The sequence below is a fragment of the Mesoplodon densirostris genome, chromosome 1 (genome assembly GCF_025265405.1).
Source record: "Mesoplodon densirostris isolate mMesDen1 chromosome 1, mMesDen1 primary haplotype, whole genome shotgun sequence".
NCBI classification, from domain to species: domain Eukaryota; kingdom Metazoa; phylum Chordata; class Mammalia; order Artiodactyla; family Ziphiidae; genus Mesoplodon; species Mesoplodon densirostris.
In genome coordinates, this window is record NC_082661.1 from 206,792,513 (window position 1) to 206,815,365 (window position 22,853).

Sequence of the window (22,853 nt, forward strand, 5' to 3'; positions counted from 1 at the left end):
CTCTACCATCTCCCACCTCCTGTCCCCCCTCCAGTCAGTAACTCTTCTTGCCCGTTCACTCGATGCCAGCCCCTGGATTCCAGCTGTTGTGCTGTACTACTGTACTTTTCAAGGTGCTGTACTGTAAGATTAAAACATGTTTTCTATTTTTTGTGTTGTTTTTTATGTATTATTTGTGTGAAAAGTATTATAAACCTATAAACCTATTACAGTACGGTACTATATAGCCGACTGTGTTAGTTGGGTACCTAGGCTAACTTTATTGGACTTACAAACAAACTGGACTTATGAATGTGCTCTTGGAATGGAACTCATTTGTATGTAGGGGACTATTCCTCATGACACTGAAATAATCCAAGCAATGCAAAGAGGATTTCCTCATGCTCCCACCCTGAGCATCTGCTCCCAAACTGTCTGTCCTCCTCCCTGTTTCAACAGATTAACTATCAATCTTTCAAAGAACAGCCCTTCCATCTGTGTACTAGATTATATCAACTTTTTAAAGACCTGATTACTGCAATTTTCCCCTTTTTCTCTTATATGAGCTGCTTTTCATTTTTCCTGGATTATTCACATCGACATAAAAGATAATCACATCTGCAAAATGAAATTCCCTCTCTTGACCCCAAGTGACTCTCCACTTACTGCACAGTTCTCTACCTGTTCACTTTCAATGAACATAATATTCTTGTTTCTCTTTCCAAACCCCATCCCTTCACAAAAACTTTTATATCAAGGATTTCAAAGCAGATTAAATGTAACAGGAGGTAATAGGAAGACATTGGTTTTACCCCCAGGTTTAGGGATCTTTGTTCCTGGGAAAAGGAAAGCACCAGTACTTAGTCTAGGCAATCACTGTTAATATTGAATTCCTCTTAATTCATAATGCTAAGCCTGAAGGTGGAGGAGAGGCAGCACTGTTTCTGAGACCTCATTATTCCTTTATTCTCATATTCCATCTTCAGAAAAACCTGAGATCAGAGCAAATAGTTAATGCACAGGACGGATGAAATAGGGACACCGCATTTCCCCAGCACCACTCAAGGCACATCTTACAACATAAATGCCTACAGTGTGGCTCAAAGCCTTCTTCCTGGGCTTTCCAGCTGGAGCATGGAAAGTGAGTGAGTTGTGTAAGAAACCTACATTGGACGTGACTGGGGAGCAGACCCTCAGAGGAGCATCCATTTAGAATGGTTCCCATGCTCTACCATGCATCACAATTACCTGAGAAGCTTATCAAAATGCAGATTTCAAATCAAATTTCCAGAGAGTGCTGTTGAAACTCAGGTTCTAAATTTCTGATATTTTTTCCTGTGGTTCTGATGCAGGTAGAACATGGACCCTGCATTGCTCTACAAACCAGCTAGAACTCTAGTGTGGTAGGTACTTAGACTGGACAAACAAGGGCTAGAAGTGAGGATGAGAGGTAAAAGACAGAACTTTTGGTTAGCCAAGCACAAAATTGGAGAATCTTTCTCCCTAACTTAAAAAACAAACAAACAAACAAAAAAAAAAAACAAAAAAAACAACACCTCAAAGCATCAGTTTTGTCAATTAGGCCATTAGCCAGTCAAAATCACCGCAAAGAGGAAGACAAGGGCCAGGCTGCCTACAACCACCAGTTCGCCATGGATGCAGCACCCAGATAGGGAACATCCCACACACACTCCTGTCCTGTCCTCCCAAGACTGAGTCCTCTGGGACAGTTGCTATCTCTGAACATCTAACTCCAAACATCTGAGACCACTGGGAACAAGCCTCACCTCCTTCACACTTTGTCTGTTGTATTCAATGGTTTCTGTGAAAGCCCGTTTCCAAGCCTTGACCCATGTCTAGCTGACAAATGGATTTGCACCAGAAACCAAAACCTAAATCTCCTTCTGTAGAGTGTCAACAATACTCAAACTCTGCCAGAGCTGCCCTAAATATTTGCTCAAAACCCTCCAACCCCACTTTTAGCAGAAGTTAACATAAATCTTTAAGTTAAAGGGTCCAGAGATAAGAAAGGAAGCTGCCAACAAAAAAAACCAAATGGAACTAGCTGGGACCAAGATGGGAATAAATCTGACCTCCAACAGACCCTCAATCCCATTGTATGCTGATTTTCCTACATTAGCATATTCAGTGACACGCCTACCTGGTGGCCATGACTGGACACTAAGGACCAAAAGAAGATAAAAAGGGGGTGGCACCCCTCTCCCTCGAAAAAGCACTGCCCCTTCCCCAGTAAACTAATGCACATAACTCCCCATCATTAGTCTCATTCTTCCTCTGTTTGCCTTCACTCTTTAAAATTAAATTCCTTTTGCCAGGTAGGCAAGAAGTTGATCTGGGAACTTAGTTCCTGCTTCTCCATTCTTTGGTCTCTGAATAAAGCTTGTGCTTTGTCAATTTCAGCTGCAGCTTCATTATTGGCTGCTTGAACAAAACAGAAAAAGAACCTTCCCCTAAAGAATCCAAAAAAAGAGTGGATATATGTATATGTATAACTGATTCACTTTGCTGTACACCTGAAACTAACACAACATTGTAAATCAACTATACTCCAATAAAAATTAAAAAAAAGAAAAAAGAAACCTGCCCTGCCGGGTAGGGGGAGCAGAGTCTATATGACTTAATTCAGTAACAAAACCATAAGCTCCCCAACCTTTTCAAACTTTTTTTCCACTCTCCTCTTAATTCATCCCAGTCACACTAGCCACCTTGCTGTTCCTACAGAAAGCCAAGTAAGTTTCTGCTTCCTTTTTGTAAACTATAGAGTAAATTAATGTATATATGTGTATGGAAATTAATTAGTGTGTATTAATGAATCATACATACAATCCTATTATCAATTCAACTAAATAACTAAAATGTGAATTAAGTCAGAAATAAAACAAAGCACTGATTGTAAGATTGATATCAGCCTACTTGGCCAATGCTCATAGCCATTAAATTAATTATTGAGATTATAAAACTTTGTATATAAATAAGTTTTCTATATCACTAATAAGATCAACTAAACATCTGGTCTAACTAAAATTTTTAAATGCTTAATTTTTTCAGTTTCTAAAATTTATACAGTTGCCTAATTGTTGATATTCTAAAGTTGAAAAAATAGTTTAAATTTCCTATGCTTTAATTTTCCAGTCAGAATGAGTTACTCTGTAATGTTTCATGATGAGAAAAGTGGTACAAATTTATTATATTTACTTACTCACTTTTTTTTAATTGGAAGGGTTTTACATTAACAGTAAGTCCTGAAACTCAAAATGAAGCCTTCTTAGTCAACTGTGACAGTCTTTGAATACCTACTGAAGCAAAAAGCAATTAAAACACCCCCACATTTCTTACCATTAACCTGAAAGATATGAGTCTGATAGATGTGTTCATAGCCCTCTGCATAGCAGGTGTAATTGCCCATGTGAGTTGTGGTGACCTTGGTAATATATAAGGATCCATCATCTCCAAAGTCCTATAGAAAAAAAGTAAAATTAAATAAAATTAGCTGTTTTTACTTAAAATGTATTTCAACAATTCACTTTTTTAAAACATGTATTCAGGAGCAAAGTATTTTAAAATATTATCTTTAAATTATCAAAATGATCACTGTTAGTTCTATAAAGTTGCAAGATTTTATAGGCTGTAATTACTATTTTCTCAAGACAAGTTTTGTTTAAAAAGTATTACCTCAGTATTTATTTGAAATATATGAGCTTATATAAAATAATTGAATTTTTACATATTTATTCTAATTCAGTTTACATTTTAATGAATAAAGGTATAAATTATTTTTCTTATTTATAGCTAAAACAAATAGCTCTTAACTACATTCTTCACATTTTTAATTGTCTATTAAGTTTTTTTTTTGTTTTTTTTTGTTTTGTTTTTTTTTTTTGCTGTACACGGGCCTCTCACTGCTGTGGCCTCTCCCGTTGCGGAGCACAGGCTCCGGACACACAGGCTCCGCGGCCATGGCTCGCGGGCCCAGCCGCTCCGCGGCATGTGGGATCTTCCGGGATCGGGGCACGAACCCGTGTCCCCTGCATCGGCAGGCGGACTCTCAACCACTGTGCCACCAGGGAAGCCCTATTAAGTTTTATATCCTTTAATTATATCTTTACCTAGGAAAAAAAATATTAAAACAGTGTGGTTTCAGACATAAAATTTATAGCTATATCAGTAGAACAGGATTTTTTAAGCCTCCCAGAAATAATCAGTACATTAGCTAAAATAACCACGGCATTTCAAATTTATGGGGGAAAATATGCATAACCGTTTTAGAAAAAAGATTTTAAAATCTTGTGCTGTTTATCAAAATCAAATCCAAGAAGCACCTCTGGAAGAGTAAAGACCAGAAAATCTTCTCTTTCATAAAGGGAATGAACACACTGGCAAAAATTGTCATAATCAACTTATTCAGAACTTTGAAAATAGACAAAGGCTCACACCAGCGCACACAGCATTACTGGAAAAAGTGGCTGTATTTCAGCAAGGACAGCGAGGCTGGTGGCTTCCCTCTCTTCAGAGCTGCATGGAAGCCTTGGACCACCAGCTTCGTAACTCTGCTAGCAGTGAAAACTATCATCCTAGCAGACCCTGGAGAGAGAAGAACGGGTCTGAAGCTCCTCCAAGACCCCATCCTCAGAGAATCATCACAATCTGACCTACATGGCAGCTCCCTGAAAATTTCCATTTTCATGAATTCTTTTTATTTGAGCAAGACTTAGAGTTGAGTCCATATGTTTCTGACTCCATATGTTTCTGACTTTACTTATATTCACACCATGTGCATTTCTGTTAAAAATAGCTTCCCTCTAACTGATACTCACTACAGATTAATTACAATCAAAAAAATGACTATGGGGCTATTGAATATGGACCTCAGAATAATGAAAATGTTCTCCCAGTCAAGAAAGAGAGAGACAGAAAGAAGAAGAAGAGAGAGAAAGAAACAGGGGAGAAGAAGAAGAAGGAGAATAAGGAGAAGCAGAAGGAGGCTGGGGAGGAAAGGGGAGGGAGCTTCAGGGGGGAGGGGAAAGAGGAGGAGGGTCAGGAGGGAAGGAGAAACATACTGTATGTTCTGACCATCAGATTATTTAGCTGATGGATATTTTCTTAATGATTATAAAATAAAATAAAATTCCTCAATGTCATATTATATGAGATTGATCATAACACATTTCTGCAGCTCCCAGGGGCATCTCATAGACTTACAGGAAAAGCCTCATGCCCTGCACGATAGGGGAGAATTTGGAGATTAAATCCTAACAAGGACGTCACTGAGTGACACCAATTTGTGATAGCATCCCTTGCATCACCACGGGCTACCATTAGAAACAGGGCTCCTGGGTGAGCACTTAGGCTAGAGAACAGAAACACCAAACAGAAAGGCCAGGCTGTCCCTCAGGTTAACATAAAGGCAGGTAGTTGACACACAGCTTGGTATAATATGAGAAAAAGCCAAACCTCTGCAGAAATCATTCAGGATGATTAGAGTTAAAGAAATTTTGAGAAAGACTATGAACCAAAAATAAATCTTGATAACCTGAAATATAATAGTAAGATACCTAATGAGCACAAGGTAGACAAGCACACAGGATGTGCATGTACCAGAAAGACTCCTCACAAGCAGAACAGACCAGGGAGACCAAATCAGAACAGAGATGAATCCCCTCATGGGACAAGAATAACTGGAAATAATCATAAAAACCCAAAGTATATCTCATATTTGTAATTATATTTAAATTCATTTATGCCAAACTGCACATAGGTCTTTTAAAGTCTATTTTCAAATAATACATTTTAAATTATTCATAAAATTTGAAATAAACAACTTTTCCATGTGTTTTCCTGTATAGCTACCTAGAAAGCTTGGCCCTTCCCAATCTACTATAATACAGATTCCTTCACCAAATGATGTGAAAATTTTCCAAGAATATAACCTTGAGAATGTTTATTAAAGTACCTTATTTTGCTATCTGTGTTATTCTGTAATATGAAATCCTTTTAATGTAAGTATGCTCTAAATTAACATATTGTGTGATCCCTTCTAATCTATATATCATTTCTTATTCTTTCCTCTTTCTTCCAAGTAGAAGCAAAATCTTCCAGCCTCAATTTCTTTCAATATACAACTTTATAATCACCTTTTCAAAGAACATTTCTGAATAAGCAAGATTGTCTCACCACTTTGTATGAAGCATGGATTGTTTCACTATACTTATTATAAAACTCAATAAATATTTATTGAGCACTTAAATATGTCAGGCACTGTGATAAATAATTTAAATAAATTATCAGATTTTATCCTTTAAGCAATCTTTTTAAAATGCACTACTATTAGCCCCATTTTATATATAACAAAACTGAAATATGCTGATGTTAAGCTTGGGCTCATCTGAAGTCACCAACTGCTATGGTCTGGGTGTTTGTGTGCCCCACTCAAAGTTCACCTGTTGAAATACTAAAGCCTAATGTGATAGTGGGCCTTTGGGGGGTGATTAGGTTGTGAGGGTGGGGCCCTTAAGAACAGGATTAGTGCCCTTATCCTACAGAGATTTGAGGACATGGGAGAAGATTCTGGCTATGAATCGAGAGGGTGGCCATCACCCAGAATATTAATGTGCTGGCACCTTGATCTTGGACTTAGCCCTAGAACTGTGAGAAATACTTTTTTTGTTGTTTATACCACCAAGACTTAGTCTTTTGTTATAGCAGTCCAACACAGTAAGACACCAACCAAAGTAAGGGATCAGAAATTGGCATCCAAACAAATGCCCAGACTCCAGAACTGAACCCTTGTTATTATGCAATTCTTAAGCCATCTTCATCTTTCCTGATTCTCCATTATTTTAGCCAAACATAAAACTTACCTTTTGAGTTTTTTTTTTAATATGGATACATCAATCCTATGCCTTACCTCCATCCTGATTTAGCATTTCTAATCTTTTAATCTTTCATTTTCTCAGCATTTTTCCAATCTCAAGTAGATTAAACTAACTGTGTGATTTTGATGCTCAGCCATGGTTGAGAGTTATGTCCTTATATAACAGATGCTCCCTGATTTGGGGACAAAATCTTGCACTTATTCAGAACCCCCATTACACCTTTATAATCTTGCTGCCAACAGATTCTCCATAAATATTTCTTCAGTGATTAAATCTTTATGAACCTCTATACCATTAAAAAGTTGCCTCAGGGCACTAATGTCTGGAAATTCAATAGAAAAAACCTAAAACCATTTATTTTGTTGAGTTGACTACTTATATTATTTTCAAAGTAGTACAAAAGGGAACTGTGGAAAAAAGGAAAATCTATAGCACACTTCTAAAATTTTGAAAATTGTATGGCTACTTCTAATTGACTATAATCAGTGGTGTAAGAGTAATAATCATAATGTTTAACAACCTATAGAGGATAGGCACTGATCAGTCAGAATGTATAAGGCAGTAAACATCAGGTATGACTATACCAGAATAAAACAGCTGAATTTTAGGCATGTATTTACCCATAGGCATTTGTTATGATCCAAAAGATAAATCTCATCCATTAGAAAATGGTTAATTTCAAATTTAAGTTTATTTTCCTATTTCATATTATGTTCTTATTCATAGCTTTAAATTACATGGTCCCAGTATTACAATACTTTAAATGAGGTTTTCTATGTAATGCACATTGCTTTGATATACACTGGCATTAATTTCCTTTCTAATTTTGATTATGCTAGTATGCTTTTACTTTGTAATATTATGAAAGCTATTTTCCTAGCTTTATATGTGTACAAAATATATTTTCATAAAATAACAATAAAAGTAATTTATGCATGCATCTACATATTGAAATTCACAAAAATACCATTATCTCATAATTTATGTGATTTTCTAAAAATTATGGAAGATTCTCACTAGTCTATTTTCTTAGATGTTTAACCTATCATCAATAAAAAGCACAGTGAAGTATAAAATTAAATAATATAAATCCGATTTGGTAAATTCATTACTTTTAATACCTTTTTTCCTAAAGTAAAGAATTTCATGTATCAATTTAAAGAAATACAATAGAAAAGTAAACTAATATGAATTGAAATTTTTTTCCAAATTGATAAGCAAACAAAAAGTCAAGCAACTGCATTCTTTGGTAGAAAACCAACATTATGAAAACTATGTACAACAATATTATTTGATGGTATATGTAAACAGTTAGACTATATTTTATTTCCCTTGAGAAAATAACCCTGGCAAAAGTTTCCATTAATATAATAGTGAGTAATAAAAATGAGTAAAAATATCAATCACTTTTATGGAACAACTCTTCAAAATGTTTTACATATATGCAGAGTCAGATTTGCCCAGAAGCTGATAGAGTTTAAGTTTCAGAGCCCCTCATCTGTACAAACCCTTTCCAAGGGCCTGGAATGTGTTTATATGGTCATATATTTCTGTAAAATTTAGAAATATATTTATAATTTTCTGTGACTTCTTTTCTTATTTTAATTAATATCCTATTTTATAGCTAATTGTTATTTATAATTTGTATCCTATTTCTTAAATAGAACACCTTCAATATGTAGGTACTTTAAAACATCAAGATCTATATAACTTTGAAATATATTAATTAACCATATCATGTATATTTCGACAATATGTTTTACACACAAAGAAACAGAATTCAGAAGAGTTAACTTTTCTGTGGAGGCTAATAAGTTAATGATACAATATTCAGAACTAGGCTGTCTGGCTCTGCTTCTGAAGGTCCACAATTACAGACCCAGCTGTTTACATGGATGGATCTCCAAGCTCAATGTCACATATATATAGAATGCAGTACAGCTCAATTTACATAAAGTTCAAAACAGGCAAAAATAAACCGTGTTTTAGAGACAAATACATTTATGGTAAGAATGAAAAGAACTGGTTAACATATGACTCATGGTAGGAATTATATCTAGAGTAGAAGGAAAATATAGTGGGGAAGAGCCTATGGGGGCTTCAAGTGTGTTTGTCATATTATAGTCTTAAATGAGTATTGAGTCTATAATTATCCACATATTATTTTCCTTTAAATTGTACCTATCTTATAGATACCCTCAGGCATGGGTAATATTGAAATATAAAAAGAAATTCAATAAAAAATCTGCTAGACATTAAATTGTGTATCTCGAAGTACATAGCTTCCCCCAAGTATATATATAAATAGAAATCTCAGTCTCTTTCTCATTACTTTAAATAGACTGGAATTGCACTTCTTAATTGAATGGAATAAAAATAAAACATTTAGATTTTAAACTATATTTTTGTGTATTTCAAAAGAGAATAAATCCTTATTTTGGTTTTCTTAAAAATATTTATAACATAGTAACCAAAGGTACCCAGAATCCTGGTAACTTTTATGGAATTGCTTAATTAATGACATGTATTACAGAGTTCTGACTCCATTTTAGGATAGATAGATGGAAAGAGTTTTATCCAAACAAGAAGAAGCTGGACAATCTGCAAAATCACCCTGTTCTTGAACCCATTAGTGTGCTGACTTTGAAAGGCAATAATGAAAGTAAAATCTAAGGAAAGCTGGAGTGAGCCTCCAGACAGACAAGACACAGGCAATCATTCACGTCTAACACAGCACTGGAAGGAAACAAGGTGGCCGTTCAAACAGGTACAAAAGATATCAACTAACTTCTTAAGGAACTGCTAAAAGTTGAGCAGCCACAGTTGTGAGAGTACAGAGCCCTGAGAGCACAGACGCCGGCAGTCCCTTCTCCATGGACCCCACTGTTTGCTTCTGAAAAGTCTGGGGGCAGGAGAGAGCTGAGAAAGCATCCCTCAGGTAATGGCGCTGCTGAGGGAGAAAACAATTCTCACCTGGATCCTTCTCCCCAGTGGAGCAAAGTCTTAAGCTGCTGAAAAAAAGGCAGCAAATCCTGTCAGTTTCAGTGGGTGAAAACTGACAGAGCTTGGGAAAAGGAGAGAAGCAAGAAATCCTCCTAGTTTCAGAAAATTAAAGATCCTTTACCACTGGAGGCAGGGCAGCGTCATGGAGAAAACCTGGCTCAAAAGACTCAGAGACACATGAGCTGCCTAAGGCTGATGGTGAATGAGGAAAATGTAGAAAGCTCTGTTCCTCACTGCCCAGGCTAGCGAGGATCAAGAAACCAGCAACAGCAGACAAACAGAGGGACAAGAGCATGGAGAGACAAAGGTACAGGCTCACAAGGAACACCTAAAACTGAGGGTGGATGAAGCACCACTTGGAAGATGCTCAGATATCCCATCAGTCTGGTTTTTACCCTAACCACAAGGTGACACTGAAGAAACCGAGGCTGGCGGTTCATTGAAGGTAATCACAGCAACCAATAAAACTGAAACACAGCACAGCCCCTCATTAAAGGCCAAGCAGAGAGAGAGGCATGCTTATTTCCAGACATAAATACTATCTACCTTGGTCTCTGCTACCCAACACAGAGTATGTACATTTCAATGAAAAGTTATGAGACTTATAAAATGGAAAGAAAAAATAATCTGCTGTTGAGAGACAAAACAAACAGACAGAGGATTTAAAATAACTACAATTAATATGTTACAAGCTCCAGTGGAAAGACTTGCAGACATTCATGAATAGATGGGTCATTTCAGCAGAGAAATGGAAACAATAAGCAAATGGCAAAGGGCATGCTGTAAATAAATGTACCCTCCCCACAGTAACAGAGATGAAGCATGACTCTGACAGGCTCATCAGTAGACCTGACACATCCAAGGAAGGCCTCGGTGAACTTGAACATAGGTCAATAGACAGTACTCGGATGGAAACAAAAGAGGAAATTATTGAAAACAATTTTTAAAGAACAGAGTATCCAAGGCATGTAGGACGATATTAGTCTAAAATATATTTAATTGAAATCCCAGAAGGAAAAGAGAATGGGGAGAAAACATTTGAAAATGAATGGTCTAGAATTTTCCACAAATAAGAATTATAAAACAATCTAGAAATATATTCATACTGCTGAAGACCAAAGGTAAACAGAAGTATTAAAGTCTGTCAGAGAAAAGTACATAATCATCTTCAGGAAATGGAAAGTCTCCCAGGTTTTTGAGACCAGGTATAACCAGAGTAAAGGTATCACCATGCCTGAAAAAAATTATTTATCATTTAGAGGAGTGAATGTCTACCAAAGAGGTTAAGAAAAATCAGAGAAGGGAGGTAACAATGTCAAATCTCCAGCATAAAGTATGCTTTTCCTGGCTAGGAGAAGTTGGATCACCCAGTCATCTATAGCTTTATTGTAAAAATTAATCAATCAATTAATTGTATGAGCATATATAAATAACATGTAAATACAATTTTTTTTACAAAAACAGTTTGATGCTACTATCATTTTATCAGTGATAAAACTAACCATTTCTTGATATTTGTACTCAAATAATATTCATTTCTGATGACTTTCTTTTCAATAGCATTTGCTTCTTACTTTCAATGTAATTTTGATCATTATCTTTCCAATATCTTCTTAGGTAGATTTTACTATTCTGTTAAGTTGAGTTTAATATTCATTGATAATTATTTTAAATATCAGGGATTAAATTGGCAAATAATATTATGCAAAACCTACTCAGCATTACTACCATGAATCAACAGTCTCGAATCAGAAGAGCTCCGGGACCCTGAAGAAAGCAAGCAGGTCACTCCGGAACTAATCAAGAGTCAGGAGCCACACGGTAATTTGAAAATGGAAATTTTAACTGGAACTATTAACATAACAGGGAATTGTCTACCAACAAATAAAGGATACTACAAAGAAGATAGGAATAACAGATTTAGGAGCAACCAGAACCCCTAGGGATGAGACTGTGAACCCAAGGGAAAGCCTCCTTTCCTTCAGTGTGGACACCCAGACCTCTTTGTAGAGGGAAGGTGGGTGTATCTCTGGCTCACTGGAGAGTAGAGAAATTCGCAGAGGCTGCAAAGCCTCCCTGGAAGTACAGAGGCGTCCTGCTGGAAACGCCCACTGAGAAGCCACTGTGGCATTGCTGGAGGAATCTGCCCACAGGGACTATCCTGAGCTGTTATAAATCAGGCACTTTTGGAGCCAAGGAACTGGAGGGTCTGTGTGCTCTGCTGAAGCCTAGGTATTAAGAAATTTGCATATAGTGCAGGAGCCTGTCTAGAAAAACACATCAGACTTGGAAGAGAAACTCCTCTCTTACTCCAGTGTCTCTGTTAGCCTCTACTCACAAAGCATGCCGTCTGCCACAGGAGAAACATGCACAGGGTCCAGATATACTATTCTAAGTTATTCATTTAAGGGTGATTTGCAGCAGAGAGGTGATGTGTCAATAACTAGTACATCAAATTTTAGTGTTTCTCAAGAAAAATGCCAATTTGGAAAAGGAAATGTCAGCTATCTGGTCTACTGAAAGCCACATGATTTGCACTACACACATTTTCTATTCTAATCATTTGCCAATAATAAGGGAAAAGAGATAATGCACAGAGAATAAATTCAAAAGTATCTTACAGCTGGTTACATCAGTGTTTTCAATTTCTGAAAACTCACCAAGCTGTAAACCTAAGGTTTATACACCTGTCTTTATCATTTTTATATTTCAATAAAAACTGTTAAAATAAGCCATACATGTTGCAAAGTTTAATTTCTGATGATGTAGCTTGTACATAGCACTCCATAGAATCCATGTATTTAGCCCTATTGACACACTTATTTCTTTATGTTGTAATTGCCTATTTAACTGCAATGACTCTGAATTGAAAATAATCTTGTTTCCAGGCTCTAAATAAAGGTTTTTTCAAAAGAAATAATTGAAGAATGAACTTATTTTGGAAGTAAAGGCTTGTCATTCAAAATATGTTTTTTCTATGGCTTCTTACAGGTTCCTAGTTTCTCTCTAAATGAAGGTAATTGTCATTATAAATGCATTCAGAAAGCTGATTCCAACAGTACTAATTACTTTATGTCAAAAATCAAATGCCCCCCATTTCATTCACTAAGCTCTTTTTTTAAAAAAATGTGACATATATTTGACTTCTATTACTTTCAGGTGTACAGCATAGAAATTTAACATTTTTATAGATTACACTTCATACAAAGTTATTATAAAACATTGACTATATTCCTTGTGCTGTACATTAGATCTTTGTAACTTATTTATTTTATACATAGTAGCTGGTACCCCTTAATCCTCTTCACCCATTTTGCCCCTTCCCCCATCCCTCTTTCCTCTGGAAACCACCAGTCTGTTCTCTGTATCCGTGAGACTGTTTCTGCTTTGTTATATTTGTTCCTTTATTTAATTTTTTTAGATTCCACATATAAGTGAAATCATGCTCTTCAATGAAATTTAATTAGAGACCCAATCTTGCCCCCAAACTGAAAACTGAACTCTCTTCACCCTCCAAGGGAGAATCATTCCCTGTCTTAGAAGATAGGTCTTTCCAACAGCATTGTTAACAAATGAATCACCTTTTGTGGTAGAGAGATTTCATTGATGGTCCCAATTAATTCTTTTCCAAGCCATGCCACTTGCTTTGTAACTTTCTAGTCTTCCCTTTGACTGTGGACTTTTCTATATTACATGCTCTGGCCAAAGTGATGTTAGCAAATGTGATGCAAGCAGAGAAGTGAAGAAAGAAAAGTGTACTGCTGCTTGCCCTGTTCATGACACGGCCTGCTCTCTCTTGTATCCTCACCATCAACATGAGAAGGAGTGCTCACTAGCCTGGTGGCAGGTGAGAGCCCATGTGAAGCAGAGCTGCATCATCTCAGCTGAAGCGACCAGAGGCTAGTCAGTTCAAAGCATACTCTGAAGCTTGTTACACAGGAGTGGGAACACTCAGCCAAACCAGCCCGGTTCAATCCAGAGCAGCAGGCACTCCAAGCTGACCCCAAACCTTGCAAAAAATAATGAATGGTTGTGATTTTAAGTCACTAAATTTTGGAGTAATGTGTCATGGAGCAATATCTATCTACTATAACTTTTTACCTCTGGCTGAAGTTTTCTCTCTCCATGCTTTTTAGAATTTTTTTGGAATTTTGTTTTGTTTTCTTAAGAAATACTATTCATAGCACTTCACTGGAGCTATTGCACAGGCAAACTAAATTGAGAATCAAAAAGAGCACTGAGATTCTTACATGAGGTGGTCACTTGGATTTCTCAATAACCAGAGACCATTTTTCTTCATACCAGCAAGACAGATTGTGAATCCAAATTGCATTACAACTGAAATATGGAATATTACGTACCATGAACTTTTTGGGTTACTTGGGAAGAGTTAAAAGCTTAAATTTAGGGCTTCCCTGGTGGCACAGTGGTTGAGAGTCCGCCTGCCGGTGCAGGGGACACGGGTTCATGGTGCCCCAGTCTGGGAAGATCCCACATGCCGCGGAGCGGCTGAGCCTGTGAGCCATGGCCGCCGAGCCTGCGCGTCTGGAGCCATGGCTGCGGAGCGTGCGCGTGCGGAACGTGAGCGTGCGGAGTGTGAGCGTGTGGAACCTGTGCTCCGCAACGGGAGACGCCACAACAGTGAGAGGCCCAAGTACCGCAAAAGAAAAAAAAAAAAGCTTAAATTTAAAATCTACAAATGTTGAGTCCACAAAATTATATAATTGGTAAACAATAAGAATTATATTTTATTAATTGTTTTTGGACCTAGAAATTATCATACTAAGTGAAATAAATCAGACAAAGACAAATATTATATGATATCACTTAATGCAGAATCTTAAAGAAGATACAAATGAACTTTTTTACAAAACAGAAACAGACTACAGGCAAGAAAACAAACTTCTGTTACCAAAGGGGAAAGGCATGGGTGGGGGGACAGGGGATAAATTATGAGTTTGGGATTAACATATATGCACTATTATATATAAAATAGATAACCAACAAGGTCCTATTGTATAGCACAGGGAACTATATTCAATATATTGTAATAACCTGAAATGGAAAAGAATCTGAAAAATTATATATATATATATATATATATATATATATATATATATATATATATATATATATATGTATGTATGTATGTATGTATAAATGTCCTCTTAACTAATCACAAAGAAAAGATATAATTTATGTTGAGGAACTGAATAAAGCCAGCTGATTTTTATTCTGCTCCTCAACTTAAATAATTTTCAGCTCTCCAATTCAATGTTTGCATATGTATATGAATCACTTTGCTGTACACCTGAAATTAACAGAGCACTGTAAATTAAAGTCAATAAAATAAAATAAAGTACAAATTAAAAGAAAATGAAAGGCAGCATCCTTTGGGTGCTTGTCATTGACAAAAAAAAAAGAAACATACAATAGGATTGGTCTGATTTCCACATTAAGAGACATTGTTTCAAGGATTAAATAAAAGGTTTTGAAAATCATTTGGAAATGTTTTACAATAAAATAGGTGCTAATTCAATAAATGTAGGCTTACTGACTGTTTCACTAAGTGTGCATGAACCCACAGGTTGTTACTAAGGAATATAATAAGTTTGATGACTTTGTCAATTAAGCAATAATGATGAACAGCTGTACAAAAATCAGTCTCCTGGTCTGGATCATTCCAAAAACTCGGGGAAAGAACCAGTGACTTGATGAATAGTCAAGAAATATAGTTTATATGAGAAATGTGTTATAAAATATCATGAATATTTTTTCTGTGTGCAGCTAGATGATACCCCTCATGTTGGCTCAGCTGTCTTTGATGAGTCAGGAGAGAATTAGGAGTATTGTTCTGCTAATTGCATATAACACAGCTAAAACATATATCATATTCCAAAACAATGACTCTTTTATATTTGTTCTCTGTCTGTTTCAGAGATAAGAATAAATAAGAATTTAAAAAATGAAGAACTTTAAAACCTTCTCTAAGACAATTTATTTTTTCAGGAAACGTTTACTGGGCACCTCTTCTTTACCAGCCACTGTGAATCTCAAACAAAGACTGCATAACTCTCCTTTCGGATGTCTAATGGTAAGAAATTATTTCCTTTTAACTAATCACACAAAAAAAGATACAATTGATGTTAAAGATCTGAAAAAAGCCAGCTGATTTTTATCTGCTCCCAATCTTAAATAATTTTCAACTCTCCAATTAAAAGTATGCTTAGGTAGAACAAAAGATATTCACAGTATTTACAGCAGAACAATTATCATCTTTCAATATTTGTTTTTCTACCTATTTCTGTTTCCTTCAGCTCTGCTGGATGATAATGTATATCTACACATGTATTATACTTTTCCCGTGAAAACTGAGCTTCTTAGACAAGACTTGCTCTTGCTTGTGTTAACTTTACACTTCATCCAATTATTTATTTAGGTCATCAAATTTTTGAAAAATAAAGACTTGGATTTGAAACCCAGCTTTGTCATGGATTGGTTTCAAGAAACTGGAGAAAGTTATTTCATCTCTTTAGGCCTCGATTTCCAAATATACAACATGGGAATTAAAGTATTTGCTTACTTTACCTCACAAATAGATGTAAGGAGCAAATAAAATGCACTTTTGGAAAGCACTTTGCAGTTAGAATAAAATGTGAGACATATTCTCTTAATCATAAGGAATTAATAGTTTGTACATCTGATTTTGCATGCACTGGAGATTTCTAAATGGGAATAAACTTGTTAAAGTTACAAGGACTAAAATTTTATAATTACTTCTAACAGTTCATCCCCACATCAACAATCACTATATTTTTCATGTAGTTGGTAAAAGTAAGATGTTCTGGAGTTCCTTTAGAAGTGGAGCTGGATATTCTTGCTTCCTCAGGGAAGGACTGCTTCACTAAGTGTTCCTTTTCTCTGGGCCACATGGGCTCAGATAGCTTCATTGTTCAGATGATAGTTTTACACTCAGGGAAAAATGGGAAAGAAAAGAGTAACTGGAAATAAGGCTATATTCACAATTTGGAAATTTTCTACACTTTTCTAAAATCATGAAAATGATAAAGTCATGACTATGAGTCCTAAAAGAGTAATCTAATAGGTTTCTAGAGTGAATGTATTAGAATGCCTTTCTAATAAATCGTGAATACATATCCCTTAAAAATATTTTATACCTCAGATTAACATACATAGGGGGGAAAGACGTGTGGCACAATAAAAGAAAATGTTGTAAGAGAGTTTCATTTTATTTTTTTAATTAATTTTTATTGGAATATAAACAATGTTGTGTTAGTTTCAGGTGTACAGCAAAGTGATTCAGTGATACATATACATGTATCTATTCTTTTTCAAATTCTTTTCCCATTTAGATTATTACAGAGTATTGAGCAGAGTTCCCTATGCTATACAATAGGTCCTTTTTGGTTGTCTATTTTATATATAGTAGTGTGTATATGTCAATCCCAATCTCCCAATTTATCCTTCCCCACCCTCTACTTTCCCCCTTAGTAACCATAAGTTTGTTGTCTACATCTGTGACTCTATTTCTGTTTTGTAAACAGGTTCATTTGTACCATATTTTAGCTTCCACATATAAGTGGTATCATATGACATTTAGGTTTCTTCCATGTCCTAGCTATTATAAATAGTGCTGCAATGAACATGGGCAGAGTTTTAAATTTTATATCAGAAAATAATATCTGATTGCTTCCCCAGGCTTGTCTCCTGCCATAAGGCTCTGTCAAGAGAGGCCACTTTCAGAGCCTCTAGCAGCCCAGCGTCCTTTCTCCCACATTGTGGTCCTCATCTCCATTGCCAGGCATACATTTTGCAGAATATCACCTATGTATCCTTGAGATATTACATTAGTCTCCTGTTGGATAACATAAATTAGGTCCCCTTTGTACAATTTATCATATTACTCTAAACTCTTTTATTCTTAGTTTTTAGTATAATTGTTATTAGCTTTTAATTTTTGTGTGACTATTTGTTAATCAACTATCTCCATAGTCTTACCTATGAAGGCAGGTTCCGTGTAGTTCACTATGTAACCTACAGCATTTAGCACAGTGCCTGGCAAATAGGAAGTGTGTGATGGGCATTTGAACGAGTTAATTTTAAAAATGAGGAATTAATGAATTATAACCACTCAAAGCTCACAGGCATTTAGTTGTAAAACTATTTCTTAGAAACACTTTAAAAATATAGAACGCTGAAAAGTTTAATTTTACCTTTGACTAGACCTATATGAAGTGCTATATCATTAAATGTTGCCAATTAGATTTACCAGGCATCCTTAGATAACACTTCTCTGGATGTTTGTGTTTATTTGTATTATTATATCATGCTATGCTGTAGCATTCCAGTTTTAAACTAACAATTACGCTGAAACATTTATTTCCTTGGATTACATAGCAAAGTTTTTATTTAAAGATGTTATCGAAATTAGATTCAACCTTGATACATCATGCAGTTAGTTTGCTGGATGAAATCAGCAAATAGTGTATTCATACTCACTAAGGAATGAAAATGTTCTATCCCTACTAACTTTTAGGATAATACCATGTAGTTCAATAACAAGTGAAAAATGAACAAGGTTTTTTTTCAGTTTCCAAAGTGTGTTTTTTCACTAAAGGAAAATAAGATTAGTGGCAGTTTAGAGGGCTAGAAAAGTCAGATTTCTCTACTTTGTTCTTCTCCAGAACTATTCTATGATTATGGTAGATTAGTTTGGCAGTGGAATTCACACTATTGTGTTCAGCCTTTGTGATATTCAGTAGCCCCTAGACTTGTAACATGATTCTCTAGATTCATTTAACAAAGATAAAACGGTGGAGATGAGAAGTATAGAAGCCACCATGCCTTTCTGAGAGCATTATTTCAATTAGGCATAAAAGTTATACGAGGCTTCAGAGGGAATTATCGCTCATGAATTGATAGGCTGGCTACCATGGGGGTTAGAGATTGGAAGATGTAAGGAAAGGTGTTGAGGTGGGATCCGTAACGGAAACAAGAGTTATGTGATGAAGGCAAATCCCATAAACTCTTGTCCCAGAATTATCATCTATAAAATTGCGATATGAGTGATAACTACCATGTTACAAGACTAAACACTTTAATTTGTAAAAAAATACTTACGAATGTGTCTGCAACACTACAATTTTAATATAAAGCCTTATTGTTGTTTTGTTATTATAATTTTAAATAGCTTAATAATTACAGCTTAAGATTGAATACTGAAATTTAAACAAGCTTGAAGTTAATTAAGGTAGTAAATCTTTTAACCAAGCCTGAGGGGTACAATATCTATTGAACCTAAAATATAATCACAGAGTTTTTTGGAAACTAGAACTAATACATTACAGTTCACTAATGCAGCACCTAATATAATGTCCCCGACATTTACCGTGGTAGTCTAATCATGTAAGTATCAATACTTAATAGGTGGTGATCCCGATGACGTGAAAAGAAGGAACAGGAGCATGGGAGCTAGAGGACAGAGTGGGAGTAAGGGAGAAGGTCACAGGAAGACAAGAGGCTAAAATCCGTTCAAGTATTATCCTTTAAGAAAACATTCAGGTAAATCCATATGCAAAAAGTTCTATTTACATTTCAGAAATTCTCACCTGAACTTTCCTTTAAAAAGCACATTCTCTTACCATCTTTTAAATTATAAATTACAAGTTTTGTTCCACATGTAACTTTTCTGGAGCATATCTGGTCTGTGAACTGACTAACAACATAAGTATATAGAGTACAGAAAATATAATGAAGTGTGAAGGTCATGTTTAAAATATTTATTTTCTGCAAAGACTTTGATTGAAACAGACATTATAAGGTATGCAAAACATGAATTCCTAATGCAGTTCAATTATATTTAATATGTCATTGACTAATTAAAACATGTTTGTGTTTTACTTTTTAATCCTTACAGCACTATATATATATATATATATATATATATATATATATATATATTCCCAAATTATTTTCATGTTTAAAGAAAGAAAATATCTAAACATTTAAACTTAAAAAGTGATATGAGCTTATAACGGATTATTGCTAACAAGAGTTGTGTTCCCAATTTACTTGAACTCCCTAAAGAGGGAACTTTACCGAGTGGTTTTATATTAGAAAGGACCAGTCTCTTCTGTCATACTTGATACTCTTCTTTAGTAATTCTTTTATCTCAGAATTATAAAAAATAAATCTAATAAAATTGGCGTGACTATTAAAGCTTAATTATCCCATAGGGATTCTGTTAAAGTTCTCAGTCTTTTTCTATATGAACTCAGAGATCTGATGTTTAACAATGATCTGATTCTGAGACAGTAAGATGATCTCCTTGAACCTCAGTTTCCTCACCTTTAAAATAAGGTTAGGAAAACATTGCATCTGATTAAATGTTTGGGTCAGTTAATGTTCTAGTGTACTACCTGTCACAAAATAGGCATTCATTAAACCAGAAGTAACTTAGAAGGAATTTACCAAAGGGGCAAAAGCAAGGATTTTGAAATCAGAACCTTGGAAAGGATTTTGATTCCATTCTATACTTGCTGTATATGTTCACAACTGGCCTCATTGATTACCAAGAATAAAAGAATGTTTATGATATATGCATATGAAGATTCTGGTAAAGTGCAAGTAATCAGTATCATTGTCATTTATAACTATATTCCAACTATCTATTCTCATTAGTAAATCTTCCTCCTAAACTCTGATAGAAAATCATTCCTATATTCTATCCATTGTAAAATACACTATATTTAAAATAAGTTTATTCTCAGAGGCTATTTGCAATCAACAAAAAATCATCAATCCCTTTTCATCATTTGATGGTTGATAATCCCAAAAACAGTGAAGGAAAACCTTAATTTAAATATAGGACTGTAATCAGGTATCCATTATTATCTTTTATGGGATCTCAATTAGAGACATTTACTGAGATGATAGAAACTGTAATCAATTGTGGATGAAGAATGTTACCTGCCGTATCAGTAAACAAAGGATGCTGGGCCATCAAGCCCTCACTCACTGCAGTTGCCCCCAGTGATGTCCCCTGAGGGGACCCAGGATGGGAAAGGGCAGGATACTGACCCCAGAGAGTTAAGGTGCACATCAAAGGAATGAGTTCAGTGAGCCCAGACTCTTTCCTCTTCCCATACATAGAAGAGCTCTAAGCTCATTAACATGAGGTGTCTAGTTTTCTTTAATTAATAGTAACCTTTTGATGTTCTGACGACTGCTTCATTTATTTATTTATTTATTTTTGCAAAAACCCCTCTGTATCCTGGCTCCTCCCTCACTTCTGTGGAGCCAACCCTCGGAGCATCTGAGAGGCTGCCTCCTGGGCTTACATCCTCAGTATGCTGCCAAATAAAACATAATCCTCAACTTTTAGGTTCTGCCTTTTTTTTTCAGGTGACACAATCAACAAGGATCAGGTAAAATAAATAAATAAAAGATAAAATCCTCCTGAAAAATTACGAATTTATGTGGTCCACCCTCCAGATTTATATTCAAGGGCAACATAACAAAAAAGGTACCTTTATCAAGTGTTATAACTATACCTAGGGTAAAAAGAATCTGATTTTTTCGCCTCTTTAAATATCAAAATCTTGAAACGTGAAAAATACTTAGAGTTGTACGATCCCTTTGTTCTTGCATAGAAACGTTATTAATTGTTTCACTGAAGTGTATCCCTCCCTGTAGCACCATAAGAAATGTTAGAGTGACAATGGGATTGAATTACCCTCAGTAGATCGAATAAACATCAAAAAGAAATGGTACAATTATTTTCCATTTCTCCCTGTGCTTCTATATTTACACTATCATTATACTTATGGTGTCATCAACTTTTCCATAATAGCATGCGTAGAAACTTTTTTATTTTATTATTATTATTATATATATATATATTTTTTGCGGTACGCGGGCTTCTCACTGTTGTGGCCTCTCCCATTGCGGAGCACAGGCTCCAGACGCACAGGCTCAGCGGCCATGGCTCACAGGACCAGCAGCTCCGTGGCACGTGGGATCTTCCCGGGCTGAGGCACGAACCCGTGTCCCCTGCATCGGAGGCAGACTTTTAACCACTGCGCCACCAGGGAAGACCTGTAGAAACTTTTTAACAGGCTATTGTAGCAATACATTTTAAAAAGGTAGCACACAAAACTTCTGTAAATAAGAAGGTTTTGAATTAGAGATATATCATGTCTTTCCAGCATCCATTCACCTAGGAAATAATAGAGTGATGGCTTAAGTGTTTCTGGGTTGCAAATCTCTGTTAGGCCAGGGATTACATTGAGGTCTCTAAACATCCTAAAATAGTAAAAATATTTAAGATCCTTCCACCTTTATTCCACAAAAAAGCTATCCGTAATACCTATTTTATCACTACATTGTTCAAATAATAGCTTCCTCTTTTATTCAGCTACAGAAAATAAAAGACACATCTTATCACATCTTATCAAATATCACACTGGCATATTAAAGAAACCTTAAATGTATGGAGCTTAAAACATAGTTGAGGAATAATTTTCAAAGGCTTAAAACACAATTCTCATACAAATATAAGGTAAGCATGAGGCAAAGTTTTATTTATCTCATTAATGAGAGAACCAGCAAGTCGGTAAAACTAGTTCAAAGTCCATTTGAGGAGAGGAGATTTTCATAATTTGGTTCAGGCATGCTGAAATAAGTTTGTTAAGTTAAACAGAAACTGGTTAATGTCCTACAGTGTAATGAAACAAGTATTTTGTAGCTGTCTTTTCTACAGAAGTCATTTGCATCTTCTTTGGACATATATGCAATTTAACATGCATATTCACAGATTCTGTGCCTTAATCAGCAGTTAATGGACAAGTAAAGGTACATCCTAGAGAATTAAGTAATCCTTAGATGGGAGTGTTAGACCATACTCCAATACGACTTCAAAAGATATGCTGTCATTATATATATTTGTAATGTCATTAA

General features: G+C 35.5%; 1 protein-coding gene across 3 annotated transcripts in view; it reads right to left on the bottom strand.

Annotated features, from left to right (window-relative positions):
* FSTL5 (follistatin like 5) overlaps positions 1 to 22,853 on the bottom strand; it is a 547,068-nt gene that overhangs the window by 168,862 nt on the left and 355,353 nt on the right. For all 3 annotated transcript variants that reach the window (XM_060093813.1, XM_060093804.1, XM_060093793.1), the window contains exon 7: positions 3,337 to 3,457. In XM_060093813.1, coding sequence (XP_059949796.1) covers positions 3,337 to 3,457 — 121 coding nt within the window. The remainder of the gene's footprint in view (positions 1 to 3,336; positions 3,458 to 22,853) is intronic.